Consider the following 16,440-nt stretch of genomic DNA (forward strand, 5'->3'; position numbering starts at 1 on the left):
TGTTGAAACTAAAGCAGTTATAGTGTGGGAAACAAATATTAGGCATTCAAAAACACACAAAGATTGTTAACTTTCTTTTACATTTATTATTTGATATCAGTAGAATTGCATCAGTAACCAGATTGCAGTTGTGCAAGAAAAAATTTTGACACCAAATAATAAGTGCTCAAGTTGAAGTTAAGAGTTTTTGTGTGTCTTCAAATAGCTAATATCTGTTTTCCATGCGTAACTGTTTTACCTTAAATCTTTTGTTCAAAGCATTCTCAATTTTGAATGATTAATTTTGACAGCCAATTTATCATTTTCATGAAAATTTTTCTTCTAAATTGATAACATATACAGGGCAGAGTTGCAAGTCATTTGTAAAGGTCATCTGAAATATGTAGTAATAAATTATTTACCAGAGAATCTTTTGCACATATTTTATTAGTGTGGTATATTTCAGTGGTTTGTTTTTCATTTAGCAATATATAGGCTGTTAGTCACTCATACAGTAATAGTGAAGAAGGCAGGACATCATTATTTTATCATTAACAAGTAACAAAAAGTTAGCTGGTTGTCAATACTTTCAAACTGAATAGACAGGGAAATAAAGAATATCCAGTCACTGTTGTTTTGTAGAAATCTCATTTTTTATGTTGTTTAAATTCTATAGAATTGTTAGTTTTTTATGAAAAAAGACAAGTCTCTGATTGAAAACAACTCAATAGGGTTAGCCTTCATAGTGTTCTTTTATTCTTTTACTTCTTTTAGTAATTTTGACTGCAACCATGCTGGAGCACCACCTTTAGTCGAACAAAGTGACCTGGACTTATTCTTTGTAAGCCTTGTACTTATTCTATCGGTCTCTTTTGCTGAACCACTAAGTTATGGCGACGTAAATGCACCAGCATTGGTTGTCAAGCAATGTTGGGAGGGACAAACACTGACACAGACATATACACACACACACACATACAATGGGCTTCTTTCAGTTTCCGTCTACCAAATCCACTCACAAGGCTTTGGTCGGCCTTAGGCTATAGTAGAAGACACTTGCCCAAGATGGCACGCAGTGGGACTGAACCCGGAACCATGTGGTTGGAAAGCAAGCTACTTACCACACAGCCACTCCTGCACCTATTATTTTTCATTTGTGAAATATATGTATGTTTGTGTATGGGGGGAACCTGTGGAAGAGGTAGATGTGGAATGAGTTGGTGAAATATGATCTTTGGATGTTGAGTCTTGTTGAGGCAATGACAAGTGATCAAGACTTTTGGTGAGTTGCTGTGCTTGGGACACATAAGCTAAGTGAAATCATAGTCAAAGCCAGTGCCAGTGACACATAAAAGGCAAGCAGCATTAAGTAGAGCATCCAGCCATAGAAACCAAGCCAAAATAGACTGGAGCAACTCTCTGCCTTACTAGTTCCAGTTAAACCATCTAACCCACTCCAGAATGGAAAACAGATGCTAAATTGTGATGATGATAATATGTACCTCAATTAGCACATCCAACTTAACTTGGTTACTTGAATGTATAGTTTTGAATGCTGTAGCTTGCAGTAATCATTCTGAGAAATTGACTTGTAGAGATGTTTGATGCTATAAAAAGATTATATTGACTGAAAAAAGTTTTGTCAGCACTGGCAGATGGGACTGTTATATCGTGATTTCATTGAAAATTGTGAATCATCAGAACAGGTACCCAAGCACTGAATACCAGATCAAAAATCCATCAAACTGATATAGTTTAACACTAACTAAACAGTTAGTGATATCACAAAAAGTTGGCAGGCTGTGTAGAAATTAGCTATTAACAATGGAAGCTACCTTTGTAAAAAATATCAATTAACACATCCAACTTAACTTGGATGTGTTGTTTTGAATGCTGTAAACTATGGTAGTCATCTTGAGAATTTATATCATATAGATATTAAATACTGATCAACATTTTTGCTACTGGTCCTGCAGGACAAAACTTTAAAAGGAAGAACTTTTTTAGAGACATGGAAGAAAATTGTAAATGGTGTTGGTTATGTTGATCAGGCAACAAAAGTTGAAGTTTGGAAGAAGTTTTGAGGGTGAAAACATCTTTTGAAGTCGTCTCCTAACATATAGAACTACAGACATTGCAATATTTAAAGACAGTAGCAGTAGTATATGTTGCAACAATGATAATAATTATAAAAAATAAAACTGGCAAAATGAATGCATAAGATTTTATATTGGCAGATGAAAATTTTGTCAGCAATGGCAGATGAGTCTTTGCATCATGTAATTTCATCATAAATTGTGGTTCATCAGCAACAGGTACTCAAGCACTGAATGCCAGATCATAAATCTATCAAACTAATATAGTTTAACATTGACAAAACAGTCAGTGATATCACAAAAAAACTGGTGGGCTGTGTGTAAATTAGCAATTAGTGCTCAACTATATCACTTCAATGGATTTTCAATATGGCATTTGGTGCTTGGGTACCTGTTGCTGATGATTTGCAGATTGTGAAGAAATCGTGTAATACAACAATCCCACCAGCTGGCACTGTCAGAATTTTCACTTACCAATATAATAAGTGCTTTTAAGGTAGTGACTTGGCAGAATCATTAGCATGCTGGGCAAAATCCTGAGCAGCATTTCGTCTGTCTTTACGTTCTGAGTTCAAATTCCGCTGAGGTCAACTTTGCCATTCACCCTTTCTAGGTTATTAAAATAAGTACCAATCTCTACTATCATGTACCCTAAAGTTTTATGATCCCCACCTTGAATATACTATAAGAAGGACAAGCTGAGACTTGAATCCTCAGTTCTCTTCAATCACCTGCATAGATAAAACCTTGAACAAAGTTGCATTGGAATGTCTACTTAATATTATATTCAGGTATGTGTGTAATATTATATATTACCCACATACTTGAATGAATATGTTCTGCAACTGAACCAACAAAATCCACATAAACCATTAGGACACTTAACCAGCAGAAACAGGATTAGTGTTTAATGTAAATTTAATGAGAATACTGTATTAAACACATTTTGAAGATGTATAATTCTCCATTCTTCTTTATAATGGCTTATATATAAATCACAGTATGTGTGTGTATATTGATTAATGCATACATTTCCACCGATTTTCACCAAACTTTACACACACATTACTTATATCCCAAGGATGGTCATGTACTATAGCATTGTGCCCAGAGCTCCCATGTAAATGGACAAACTAGGAAAAACAGTGGTTTACATGGGTTTTTCTCTAATTTGTTGTATGTACATAGTTTTTTTGTATGTAAGGTCTTCTGTACTTTTTAAATCTATATGGTCATATATTGGCATTAGAGAATATTTTTTCGTGGTTTTCACATTCTCTTGATTTATTATTTATTTATATGTTTTAATTGTGTATTATTTCTTGGTTAGAGAATATTATAAAAGTGAAAGGATTTTGTCTATTTATTTATTTTGACTGTTCATCTGTGATGGTGATTAAATTGATTAGGAACACTGTACGCGATGAATATCCAATACCAAATAATCTTAATCTCCATATTTAAACTGCAATAAACTTTGGCAAGCTTACCTTTACCTATTCTGAGTTACCTGAAAGGTGATGTTCCCTTCCCTCTCTTCTATTTGTTGATATTTTTGTTTACCTACCAAAGGATGCTTATTTACCCATCCATTATGATATTTTGAATGCGACATCTTTTCACTGTGAACTACTAAAGATTCAAAGCAGTATTTGTGAACTGAAGTCAAACTCCTCTTGTTTTCATTTTTCGTTACCTGAAGTCAATTTCAGAGTGGTCATACACTGTAAGAACATAGCAAATACATTCCTTTAACTGTCATTTTTGAATATACCAATTATACTTCTCTCTGAAAAAATAGCTCCTTTTGCTGTTGAATAAAATAAACTTGCAGAGGAGAAGCTTCAACGTCTTCCTTCCATATCCTTACACCATTTATGTGGCTGTTTCTGATGGCAGTTTGATAAGTAGCTTGCTTAACAACCACAGGGTTCCGGGTTCAATCCTACCGCATGGCACCTTGGGCAAGTGTCTTCTACTATAACCTCAGCCCGACCAAAGCCTTTTGAGTGGATTTGGTAGACGGAAACTGAAAGAAGCCCGTCGTATGTATATATATATATATATATATGTATGTATGTGTAGGTATATGTTTGTGCGTCTGTGTTTGTCCCCCCCCCCCCCCAGCATTGCTTGACAACCGATGCCGGTGCATTTACGTACCCATAACTTTGTTATGGTTCAGCAAAAGAGACCAATAGAATAAGTACTAGGCTTACAAAGAATAAGTCCTGGGGACGATTTGCTCGCCTAAAGGCAGTGCTCCAGCGCTAGGCTTAGCCAAATCACCTGTGGTTTCACATATTAATGCTATCAGTGGCTCTTACTGGCACCTAGGGTTAAACTCAACTCACCTTATCAGCTTATAAGATGGCCATGGAAATCATATGCTGATTTCATAAATGGTAAAAGTGAAAATTATAAATAATAAGGATGGCTTGTTAGCAATTTTTCAGCTGAAAGGCCAAAATATGTATGTCACTAAAGTGACTGAGGGTGCTGGTCAGCACCAGTATTGCTAGAAATAAGAGTCAAAACAACTCGCTAGTGATCTGGCTATGCCTGGTGCTGAGGGAGCTTGCCTCCCTTGTCAGTCATTAAGATAAGTGCTTATTGTGGCTATGAGTTGTTTTGACTCTTATTTCTAGCAATACTAGTGCTGACTTGTGCCCTTAGTCGCTTCAGTGATGTATACATTTTTTGCCTTTCAGTTGAAAAATTGCTAACAAACCACCCTTATGTATGTATGTATGTATGTATATACATATATATATACATATATATATATGTATATATATATATATACACGTATATATATACACACAATGTATATATGTGGTTGTCTATATCCATATATGTGCATATCTGGATATGTGCATGTTTGTATTTATTTGTATTTGTGTGTGTGTGTGTGTGTGTGTGTGTGTGTGTGTGTGTGTGTGTACATATGCATAAATATTCAAAAGTCGATAAATTGTTTTTGTTGTTTTAACACTAATAGCATGAACTGTTTGTTCAATATCATTGACCATTAAATCAGTTGATGGTAGAACTGGCAGTTGTAATGTGATTTGCTGTCAGTCTATCTTTGAATTAAACCTGTTTGCCTCTACAGTTTTAGTTTGAATGTTTTGTTTAAAAACATTTTATCCCAGTGATTAATACACACGCACACACACACACACACACACACACACACACACACATATGTAGTGGTTACTGCATCTATACAGTTTAGAGCAGGTGTGACAACTACAGGTGATGATAGAACACTTTTCATCGTATTCATGTATATCATTATCATCATCATTTTTAAAACAGCAAATTGGTTAGTAGAATCAATATTAGCATGCCAGGCAAATTGCTTAGCAGCATTTCTTTCTGCTTTTCACATTCTGGATTCAAATTCTGCTGAGTCTGACTTTGCTTTTCATCTTTGCAGGAATTAATAAGATAACTACTGGTTGAATACCAAAGTTGATGTAATTGACTATCCCATTCCCCACAAAAATCTGGCCTGTGCCGATAGTGGAATGAATTTTTGTTATTATGGCAAGCTGGACAAAATGCTTAACAATATTTCATCTGTTTTTACATTCTGAGTTCAAATTCTGCTTTTCATCCTTTTGGGGTTGATGAAATAAGTACCAGTTGAACATTGGGGTTGATGTAACCGACTATCCCACTTCCCTCAAATTTCAGGCCTTGTGCCTTTAGTAGAAAGGATTATTTATTATCGATAATATTAATATGCTAACTTTTTGCTTTTGTACATACGTACCTGTGGTGTGTGTCACACTTATTTCAAAGGAAGCAGTAAAAAGGTTGAAGGGAGAGGTACAAAGGAAAAGAGAAATAAAAGGTGTTTAACAGGGGAGGTATAGTTGAAGTGAGTGGCAAAGTGGGAGAGAGGGGAGGGACAGAGAGGAAGTGAGAAAGACAGTGAGTGGTGACTGAAAGGAAGGTGGTGTTCCCTTTTTTGTTTTTAAATGTTGATCAGTATTTTCAGAGTAGACTGATACATACGTCGAAAGAAAATAGATGCATATATCCAAAGAAAAGTAGGTACATAGACACATTGGTAAATCAAAGACAAATAACTACAGCAAATATTAGATGCCACTTTCACTTTTCATGACCACACCAAGATAAAATTAACGTGCAAGTGGTTGCGTACTCCACAGATATGCGTACCATTAACATAGTTCTCAGGGAGATTTAGCCTCATACATAATGTAACAAGGCTGGCCCCTTTGAATCTTCACTCTCTTAACCATAGAGAAAAAAGAGTGAAGCGACAGAGAAAGGAAAGCCTCAGTCATTTAAAATGACAATTAGACTGAAATGTGATCAATCTTTTCTAGCTTCTTTACTATTAATAATGAAGAAGTGGTAAAGACATTTAGTAATGAATAGAGTGTAAGTCTTTCAGGTGTTTACATTTTCATTCTGGAAGTTCTAGAAAGACTGAGTGTTAGTTCTCTTTTCTTTCTCCCCCCACCGGTACTTATTCACCTTGTTTGATAGTTCTTCATGTCATTTAGTGGTGGGGGGAAAGACCATGTTTCTTTTTTTTCTAGGCATGTTTAACATTTTCTTTACAAACTACAAACAAGCCCCACTTCCTTCCCTTTTTTTTTTCCATACAAAAACTAATGCAAATTTCAAACAGGGTATAGCTGTGAAAAGAGCCCAGAAAAATAGGTAATACCTCCTACAAAATGGGTGGGGGAGAAAAGTTGCCAACAGTGGCTACATGAAATTCAACTCTACTTTATAGAGTGTCTTCTACTATAGCCTTGGGCTGACCAAAGCCTCGTGAATGGTTTTGGTAGACGGAAATTGAAAGAAGCCTGTTGTATATATGTGTGTGTGTGTGTGTGTGTGTGTGTGTGTGTGTGTGTGTGTGTGTGTATGTGTGTGTGTATTTATGTATGTGTCTGCATATAGTGTGTGACCAATTGAGGCGCTTTGTGTTGCATTGCTGTTTCTTTCTCTTTTTTTTTTGTTTTTATTTTGTAAAATACATTCCTCTTCACTGAAATATGGCAAATTGTAACAGTTATTTTTTACCTCTTGACACTAGTAAACCTGTCAGATGTTGCAGATAGAAAACCAGTAGTGTTATTTATTATTGTTCTCTTTTTTTCTCATTGCACTGCAGTGTTATCAACTTTGTTGTATTTTTATTGTTTGGTAATTGCTCTTAGTTTCTAAATGAATTCTCTATAAATTATATTTTGAAAATATCAATAAATAAGCATTACATTTGACAGAGTAATCTGAATGTTAAGGGGTTAAGGACATCCTGGCCATCTTTACAAAGATCAAAGATACTGATGTAAGCAGCATCCAGATTATACTTCATCTTATCTATGTGCAGTATTATAAAGTTTGCCTACTGTATAGTTGTTCTTGCTTAACCTCTCATTGACCCTGTTCAAGCAGACCTATGATCAAAGATGTTCCAGATGTGTCTATCCCATCTTTTGTATATCCAGGACTTTGCAAGCCTTTCAATAAAAGAGCAGGTTGTGTGTTGAAGGAGATTTGGTTATTGTTTTTAGTAAGTGTAAGCAACCAATGGTTTGTTGCTATGGGCGAGATGTTGATGATGGTGGTAGTGTAAAAAAATTACCATAGAGCCTTTAAGTCTGTACTCGTATTGAAAAGCAGGGTATGTAATAACAGCATCTTTTCTTTTACAATCTTGCTCAAATACCAAGACCTACATAGAAAACTATATTTTATTAATGAAGTCTAAACTGACTGAGACCTGTTTGTAGCTGTTATCTTTCGCTCTTGAAATTATCTCCCCTTTTTGAGAGTTGTGAACAATTGTCAGTGTTTTTTTTTAAAAATCTTTCTCCAACTAACAAGTAGAAGGAAGGAAGAATGTTATCTTAAGAGTGGAGACCTGACCTGAATGCTTGCAATAGAGTGTACAGTGGTAAAGGCACATAAGGACTGGGTGGGTGGGTTTTGTTAAAGTGAAAAGCAGATTTCGTCTACCACCTAAGATCAAGAACTGCATCTCTAACCAGTTACCATATAATTTCTGTCTACCAAATTTCACTCACAAAGCTTGCTTGAGGTTAGGATGACAAATACTTGCCCAAGTTTCCACAGCAGTGAGATTCAACCTGAAACTACCTAATTATAATGTAAAGGGGTAGAGAACAGCAAAAGCTTGGAAAAATATTTTAAGTTCTGAGGAATAGTGTTTGGGATTAATGAAGTTATTGAAGTGGCAATTACTGCTTTAGGATGATGTTGTAGTAGGGTGTTCTAGAGTGTGTCTAGGTATGTTCTAGATATGTGAATTTTTATATATGTGAATGTATGAATAATTCTGAGGTTAAGAAGGTAATTTTTAGATCTCTGTTAATTATGTTCAAATAATATATCTTTTTTATTTTTTTTGCCTCATAAACATCACAACAGGCCAGTTTATGTGTGAATTGATAGTCATACATGCTGAGAATGTGTCAAATTCCATAAATAATCATATTAGCAAAGATGATAATGGGTGAACTTGTGGTAACAGCTGTTAAGACAAAACAGAATTGTATTTACACATGTATTTTAATCTTGTACATTTGTTAATGCACTTTATTTTTTCATTGCAGCTTGATCATGAAGTGCAATTTTTCATGCATATTTCTGGTCACTTTTCTCTTTCTTCATGAAAAAGTTACATTGGTAACTTGTTCTAAGGGAGATTCTTCCTGGATATTCCAGCGGTGCCTTAGTGGTTGTCTTCATAAAAACTGCACTAATATGAAAGTCTTTGCCAGTCGCCAACCACTTAGTTTGAAACTAACAGGTTGGCATTGCGAAGATGAATGCAAGTATACTTGTATGTGGTATACTGTTGATGCTTTTCAAAGAGACAGCCAAAAAATACCACAGTTCTATGGAAAGGTAAGTAGTTAAAATGTTTGTTTTTTTAATTATTCATAAGAAATTCTTTCATGAATGATTTTGCATTCAGTATTTCTTCCTTCCATATTTTTTTTTTAAATACACACAAAATATTGGTAAACGTTTGTAGATATTGATGAATTCTCCTGTTGAAGACCTGCACAAATGATTTGTTTATAGTGATCAAATGTATGTGCTGTACATTAGCTCACTCTCTTCATCAAATCAACATTGCCTGAACAGGTGCATGATGTACTACATGTCAGGTGTCAAAGTGATTGCAGAGCAATGCGAGATGATGTGTTTTGCTCAAGAACACAATGCCTCACCCAGTCCGGGAATCTTGCAATCGTAAGTGCAATAGATATATTTTGGTTGTTAAAACAATATTAATTCATTATCACTTCATACTATTGAGCACACAGACACCTTCTCTATAGGGTCCTATTAGAAGTAATAGTCATTGAATTTTCCTTTTGGTTTCCCAAGCGAGACTATAGTCTGAGGTTGTAGAAAACTGGGTGGTGATCAATTGATAGCTCCACCCCTCTCTTTCTACAAATGTCCAGCTCAGATACAATTACAAAACCTATCAGTGAACTTTGTCCCAAAGTAGCCCTATACCAGGTAGACTTATGGATATCTCTGGACTGGAAGAATGTATTCATACTCTTTTCCAACACAGAAATCTAGTTTAGCCTCTCCATTATGAACATTAACAGTGTATAATACTTAATTTTGTTTTTAAGATGTCAGTCTTTTTTATAGAGAAACTTTCTTAGAAAATTTACTGGTACTTGTTCCCAACTGCTAGGTGAACTGAGTTATATAGATTAAAAATGTTCTGCCTTTAAGACATAACAAAATATCTGCAGAGGATTTGAATTCATGATCCATGAGCTGATACTATTAATCAACTTGTTAATTTCTTTCAGACAATAAGCATAAACATTTTGACTATTATCTGTAAATTAAAAAAGGAATTAGTTATCTTATTTAGAAAAAAAAAATTCATAATGCTTTAGTATAAACTAAACCAGGCAAGGCTCTTGTAGATTTTTACAGTTATATGGTTTAAGTTGGTTTAAAATCTGCAGTGCAGAGTTGAGAAAGTTTTGTAAATTAGTAAATAGAGGTAAAAGAAAATCATTAGCATTGAGGTAAAAAAAAAAGATCGTAAAAGAAGAGAATACATTAATAGAAAGTGAGTGAGAGAGAGGGGGGCAGTAATTAGCAAGTATTATAATGTCTGTGTTAGGTGTTTTAGACACCAAGAAGGTGTCTGTCTGCTTGCAATTGTATAGGCACCTAAAACAATTATTGAAAGCATGTACAAATTACTAAGTCATACTTGTGCTTGCAAATGATGGTTAAGGTTTTTTTAGCTGTTATATTCTATTCTTTATATTAATTAAATTACTGATTGCACAGTGTGAACTCAAAAGGAAAGAAGTGAGCAGAAAGTGATTCAGTATGCGTGTGTGTGTAATTTCCTATAAAGCATTCTTGATGTGAACAGAGTTAGAAATAGTAGTATCAAAGGTGTTGATGATTACTTGTGGTAGAAACAACAGTGATTATGGAAGTATTTGATAGTGCATTGTCTGCAAAAAAGCATGAGATTGTACAGGAATGAATGATAGATTAATGTGGGCTGAAGATGAGATGGATCAAATGTGAGAAAGTTAACCCGTTAGAAATAGGTTGTTTTTGCAATTTCTTCCAAAGCATTTTAACATGAAACTACAGTTGTATGTTGTTGCTGCTATGATAACAACCTATTCTATATTATATTTAATTAAAAATGTTGTTTAAGTAACGATGGATAAAGATATTAAATCATCTCAGTTTATTTTATTCTGTTAATTTACTGTATGCGAGGCTTTACAATTAGAGACTAGACAAGAGGTGTTATTATGCTAAAATCTGTACCATGGATAAAGGCTCTATATTTTTTATCAACTGATGGATCTATAAAAGGAAAGTATAGTTTTTCACATTTGATATTTAGCAAAGATACTCTGCATATCTCTGCAAATTCTGACAAAGCTGTCAATTTCATATCTTGTTGTAAGCTTATCCTTTAGAATGGACTTCCCCGGAACCCTTCATTGCTCACATCTGTGCAGGAAAAGACCTGCACAGTTTTGAACTCTCCAAACTTTTATAAGATAGCAGACAGTAATTTCAAGAAGTTGGTAAGGATGCACTGTCAACATTTTGACTTCTAGGCGATAATATAAGCCAGCCATGTGGCCATAATAGGGCTTATGTTTTAGCACTGCCTGATTAATGTCCAAAGCTTGTCTTGATAGGTACACTTAATGATCCCTATATTATTTATGAATACATATTTAATTCAACATTATTGATTTCATTACTTCTAAGACTGAATATTTCCATAACAGAGTTATCTTGTTTACTTCAGTTCTCAATTATAAAACTAACTAAACTAAACATTTGAATGTATATGCAAAAAAATCATTTCTCTCTAAATGAAGAATTTGACATCCTTATAAAAGACTTAGTCTGTGAGCTGATTGACCACCCTAAATAAAACTATAACACCTGAATTGCAACATCTACTGTGAGCTTCTACAGTTATGATGGAATCCTGATCTCAAAGTGTCCATCTGGTATATTCAACTGTAAAATAAATTGAACTGAAGCAGAAGCAAGCTTAACAACAGTAAACAGAGTGAGTGTGTGTGTACACACACATACATGCACATGTGCGTGAATGGACTGTAGCAGTTCAATCCTTGCTACACATGTTTCAATAACATGATATTTTATTCATAATTCATGCATTACATCATAAGAAAATATCAGCCATTTCATCAGACACCTGACTGCTATTAGAATAAAAATCCAGTGCCTGATGAAATGGCTTAAGTTTTTTTTATGATGTAATGCATTATGAATAGGATGCCATGCTATTGAAACATATGTAGCACAAATTGAACTGCGAATGTCCATTCAACTCCTTTTATTGCATTTCTTTACCACATGACATACATAACTTTACTATATTACTACTGAGATTGGAGTTGTGGAGTACCTGATATGATTAAATAATCATTTTTTATCTTATAATGGAATGATAAAATGGAATATATTATTAATTGATTTGCTAATTTATTTATTTGTCTTCCTACATGGTCAACCACTTGCCATTTACATGCTGAAAGCTACTGAGCTAATAACCATGATTGACATGATCCAAACTAATTACTATATATTGTTTTTGTAGAAGTGAATATATAATATAATACTGTTGAATATAATAGAAACCAAGTTATATGTGCTTTACATTTAAGTGTGAGTTGCAAGAAATAATGTCAGGAAGTATTTTATCAGTTAAACTATTTCAGTTTTTATAATGAATATTTTGCTGGCAAAAATGGATATGAGTCCAGTAGCATTATTGATTTAAAGAAAAAAAAAGGCTTGCCTGTAAAATTGCGACATTCCTATATGATAACAGAAAAGAAGTCTAGTTCAAATTTTAAAATTATTTTTATAGGTGCAGATATGGGGTTGTGGCAAAAAGTTTGCTTCTAGCCATATGGTTCCAGGCTCAATCTCATTTTGTGGCAGTTTGGACAAGCATGTTCTACTGTAGCCTTGGGCTAGCCAAAGCCTTGTGAGGCAGTTTGCTCAGCAGAAACTAAAAGAAGCCTGTTTTATATATATATATATATATATACACACACACACACACACACACACACACACACACACACACACACACACACACACACACACACACACACACACACAAAGTGTGTCACACACACACTTTGTTTTTGTATCCGGTTTGCAAGATTTTTTATGTGAATTTGTGTGTTGAAACAAGTTTTGTTGTCTAGGGAAAGTCATTATGCCAATATTATTAACATGTGCACTGGTTCAATTCCACTTTTTTATTATTAGTCAATTGGTTAAATATCCAACTAACTAATCAATTGTTTGTTTAACAGCAGATCATTTTTTTTTGTCAAAGCTCTTTCGTTGCTATTTGCAACCATCTCAATGAATTTTCTCTTAGTCTGTTGCAGAGGCTGTGTTTGTCTGCTCGAGACATTGTTGCAATTTTGTCTGTGTGCATACCAGCATGCACGTGTGCCAGTGTGTGTGTGTGTGTGCATGTATGTATGGATGTATGTATGTATGCATTCTTCTGCATGTGTGTATTTCTGTGTGTGTGTGTACTTCTTCTGTTTGCTTATGTGTGTATGCATGGTATGTATATGCTTTGTGCATATATATGTGTGTGCCTGTGTATATATGTGTGTGTACGTGCATGTTAGTGTGTGTATGTGTACCTGCCTGTCTGTACTACTTACCTACTTATCTAACTACCTATCTATTTATCCCTCTACCTACCCATTTACTTACCTATTTCTCCACCTATCTATCGATCTACATAATTAAGTAACTAACAGTCTATATAACTAACCCAACCACCCAAAAACCTTCATACTTATCTACCTACCTACCTATTTACCTACTTGACTGCCTACTTATGAATGTACCTGTATCCGTGGCATTGGGGTATCCCTACTTCCTATGTGTATTTCTTATTTAGTATGGGTAGTGTTTCATTTATGAGGATGTACTCTTGTATTTGTCTAAGTAATGGGTCTTTTGGGTGTTTGAAAAAAATGCGGATGTCAGTTTGGCCCAGCAGGCTGCCATGTTGATAGAGTATGGATGACTATTTCTTGTCCATTATACTCCCTCCAGTGTTTGTTTGGGGACACTTCTGGTGGTTTCCCCAATGTATGCCGTGTTTCTGTCCTTACAAACTCCTTCCATGCACCTTATGCTATAGACTACATTCCTAACCTTACAGTTAATACAGGAGTTATGGTACATACCACACAGTTCTCATTAGTGCATGAGGTATTTTTGAAGGGGTATGTCCTACATCATTGCGATCTGATGAAGCTTCCTGGCTTCTCAATGATCATAATGTTGTGCTTGGTGGCCTTCAGAGCCTTCCTGAACCTATGGGCTAATTCCTCATGAGGTGTGGCCTCTACAAACATCACTCCTTGATATTTTTCAGTCCTACTGTCTAACCAAGCTAAATAAACAATTGATTAGTTAGTTGGATATTTAACCAATTGACTAATAATAAAGGAGTGGAATTGAACCAGTGGGTGTGTTGATAACATTGGTGTAATGACTCTCCTTAAACACAACAAAAAATATATATATATATATATATATATATCTATATTCACATACACACAGACATATATGTATGGATGTGTGTTTGTGTCTCTTTGTCTTGACATCATGTGATAGTTGTAAAATGATTGTCACTGTCATCCAAGCAATGTCATTTATTTCCAATATTCTGCAGAAACAAAGTAAAGTGGTTGACGTTAGGAAGGGCATCAGCCATAGAAGCCATGCCAAAGCAGACAATGGAGCCTGGTGCAGCTCTCTGGCTTGCCAGCTCTGGTCAAACCATCCAACCCATGCCAGCATAGAAGAGTTAAATGATAATGATAATGGTAAACAGTCACTATTAATATTAAATATGTATATAATCTCACACATACACACGCAATTTGGCTACTACTTCTTTACCTCTTCCTTCCAGCTGTTAATTTTATCTTTCCACTGAAACTGTAGTTCTGTCTGTTGTGTGTGTGTGTGTGTGTGTAATGGGCAAAAGGTTGCAATATGTGTGTGTGTCTATGTGTTATATATGATGTTTATTGACTATGTAGCTTTTATTATCTTTACCATCCTTCTACTACTGTTTGTTGATTTTGGTGTTCCTCTTCACATTTTTATAACCTTCTTTCTATATGATAGAAAATGTGACCAGAGAAATCAACCAACCAGCATTTATATCAGCTAATATTACAAAGAGATATTTTGGTATGGAAACTAGAAAAACTAGTTATATATACCTTAAAGTTCATCCATTTAAAACCCTATTCCATCAGTACAATAGCTTGTTTTGGTTCCTTTCAGTGGAATAAAACACCATAGATCTCAAAAAGAAAAACAAAAACTAAAGTGCCTGAGAAGTGAGAGTTAGAGAAATATGTCAAATTTAGACCAAGCAAGGCCAATCATGAACCACTTAAAAATCATGATCTGTGCATCACATAGAAACTTCATATAATCCTTCAAACTTCTTCAGTACTGGTGCCATGTAAAAAGCATCCAGTCCACACTGTAAAGTGGTTAGTGTTTGGAAGGGTATCCCGCTGTAAAACCATGCCAAAATAGGCCTTGCTGGGGCTGGTGCCACATAAAAAGCACTGTCCACTATGTAAGGAAGTCAGTGTTACAAAGGGTGTCCAGCCGTAAAAAGAACCGTGCCATTTTACTTGTGCAGCAACTAAAAACAAGCAACTCTATCTTATCTTTGTTCACTGAAAAGAGAATCCAACAAGATCTCACATTCTAGATTTATACTAAGTAAATTCGATACTGGTATTGAGGGAATTTGAAGTTATTATGCAACTGTTCTGTAAATATATTGAAGAGTTTAGTATAGTGGTGGGTTATTATCAAGGTTCTGTTCTCCAACCATTTCTATTCAGAATAAGCAATAGTGTGTAAGTCCAGAATTGGTTGTCCTTGGAAAATTTACTGAAGTCTTGGCTCTCATTATAAAAAATCTGACAGAGAACTACAGAAAAACCTCCAAACTGGTCTAGAGTTTAAGTGCCTAGAAGTCAACTTTGTTTAAATACTGAACATAATGGTTGTTTGACCATAAGTGATCATAATCGTTTTATGATTATTCATACAGAAGGCGAAATTTCATTTGTACACTTTTTGATATGTACTTTTTAACATCAAAATGTGTACAGCAAAAGCAAGCATGTTATATTCTTCTGTTTGTTTCAGTCATTTTGACTGCAACCATGCTGGAGCATCGCCTTTAGTCAAATAAATAGACCCCTGGACTTATTCTTTATAAGCCTAGTACTTATTCTCTAGGTCTCTTTTGCTGAACTGCTAAGTTATGGGGATGTAAACACACCAACATCAGTTGTCAAGCGATGGTGGGCGGGACAAAAACAGACACACACACACATAGACACACACACACACACACACACACACATATATATACACACACAAGATGGACTTCTTTCAGTTTCCGTCTACCAAATCCACTCACAAGGCTTTGGTTGGTCCGAGGCTATATTAGAAGACATTTGCCCAAGGTGCCATGCAGTGGGACTGAACCCAGAACCTTGTGGTTGGTAAGCCAGCTACTTACCACACAGCCATGCCTATATCTATCTATCTATATATATATATATATATATATATATATATTATTATATATACTGGGCATATATTCTGGGTGTGCTAGGTATGCGCTGCACACCCATTGAAAATGGCAAATTACTCATTAATTTAATCACAAATCATAATGGAAAACTTTTTTATACCC

The 16,440-nt window shown here is 34.9% G+C and overlaps 1 protein-coding gene across 6 annotated transcripts in view; it reads left to right on the plus strand.

The window, feature by feature from the left end:
- The window catches only part of LOC106870209 (GPI-specific phospholipase A2-like PGAP3), a 70,945-nt gene that overhangs the window by 23,940 nt on the left and 30,565 nt on the right, over positions 1–16,440 (plus strand). For all 6 annotated transcript variants that reach the window (XM_014916212.3, XM_014916211.3, XM_052967209.2 and 3 more), the window contains one exon: positions 8,705–8,999. In XM_014916212.3, the coding sequence (XP_014771698.1) occupies positions 8,712–8,999 (288 nt within the window). In that variant the 5' untranslated portion in view covers positions 8,705–8,711. The remainder of the gene's footprint in view (positions 1–8,704; positions 9,000–16,440) is intronic.

Source organism: Octopus bimaculoides, chromosome 4, assembly GCF_046866305.1.
Source record: "Octopus bimaculoides isolate indiv1 chromosome 4, ASM4686630v1, whole genome shotgun sequence".
Lineage (NCBI taxonomy): Eukaryota > Metazoa > Mollusca > Cephalopoda > Octopoda > Octopodidae > Octopus > Octopus bimaculoides.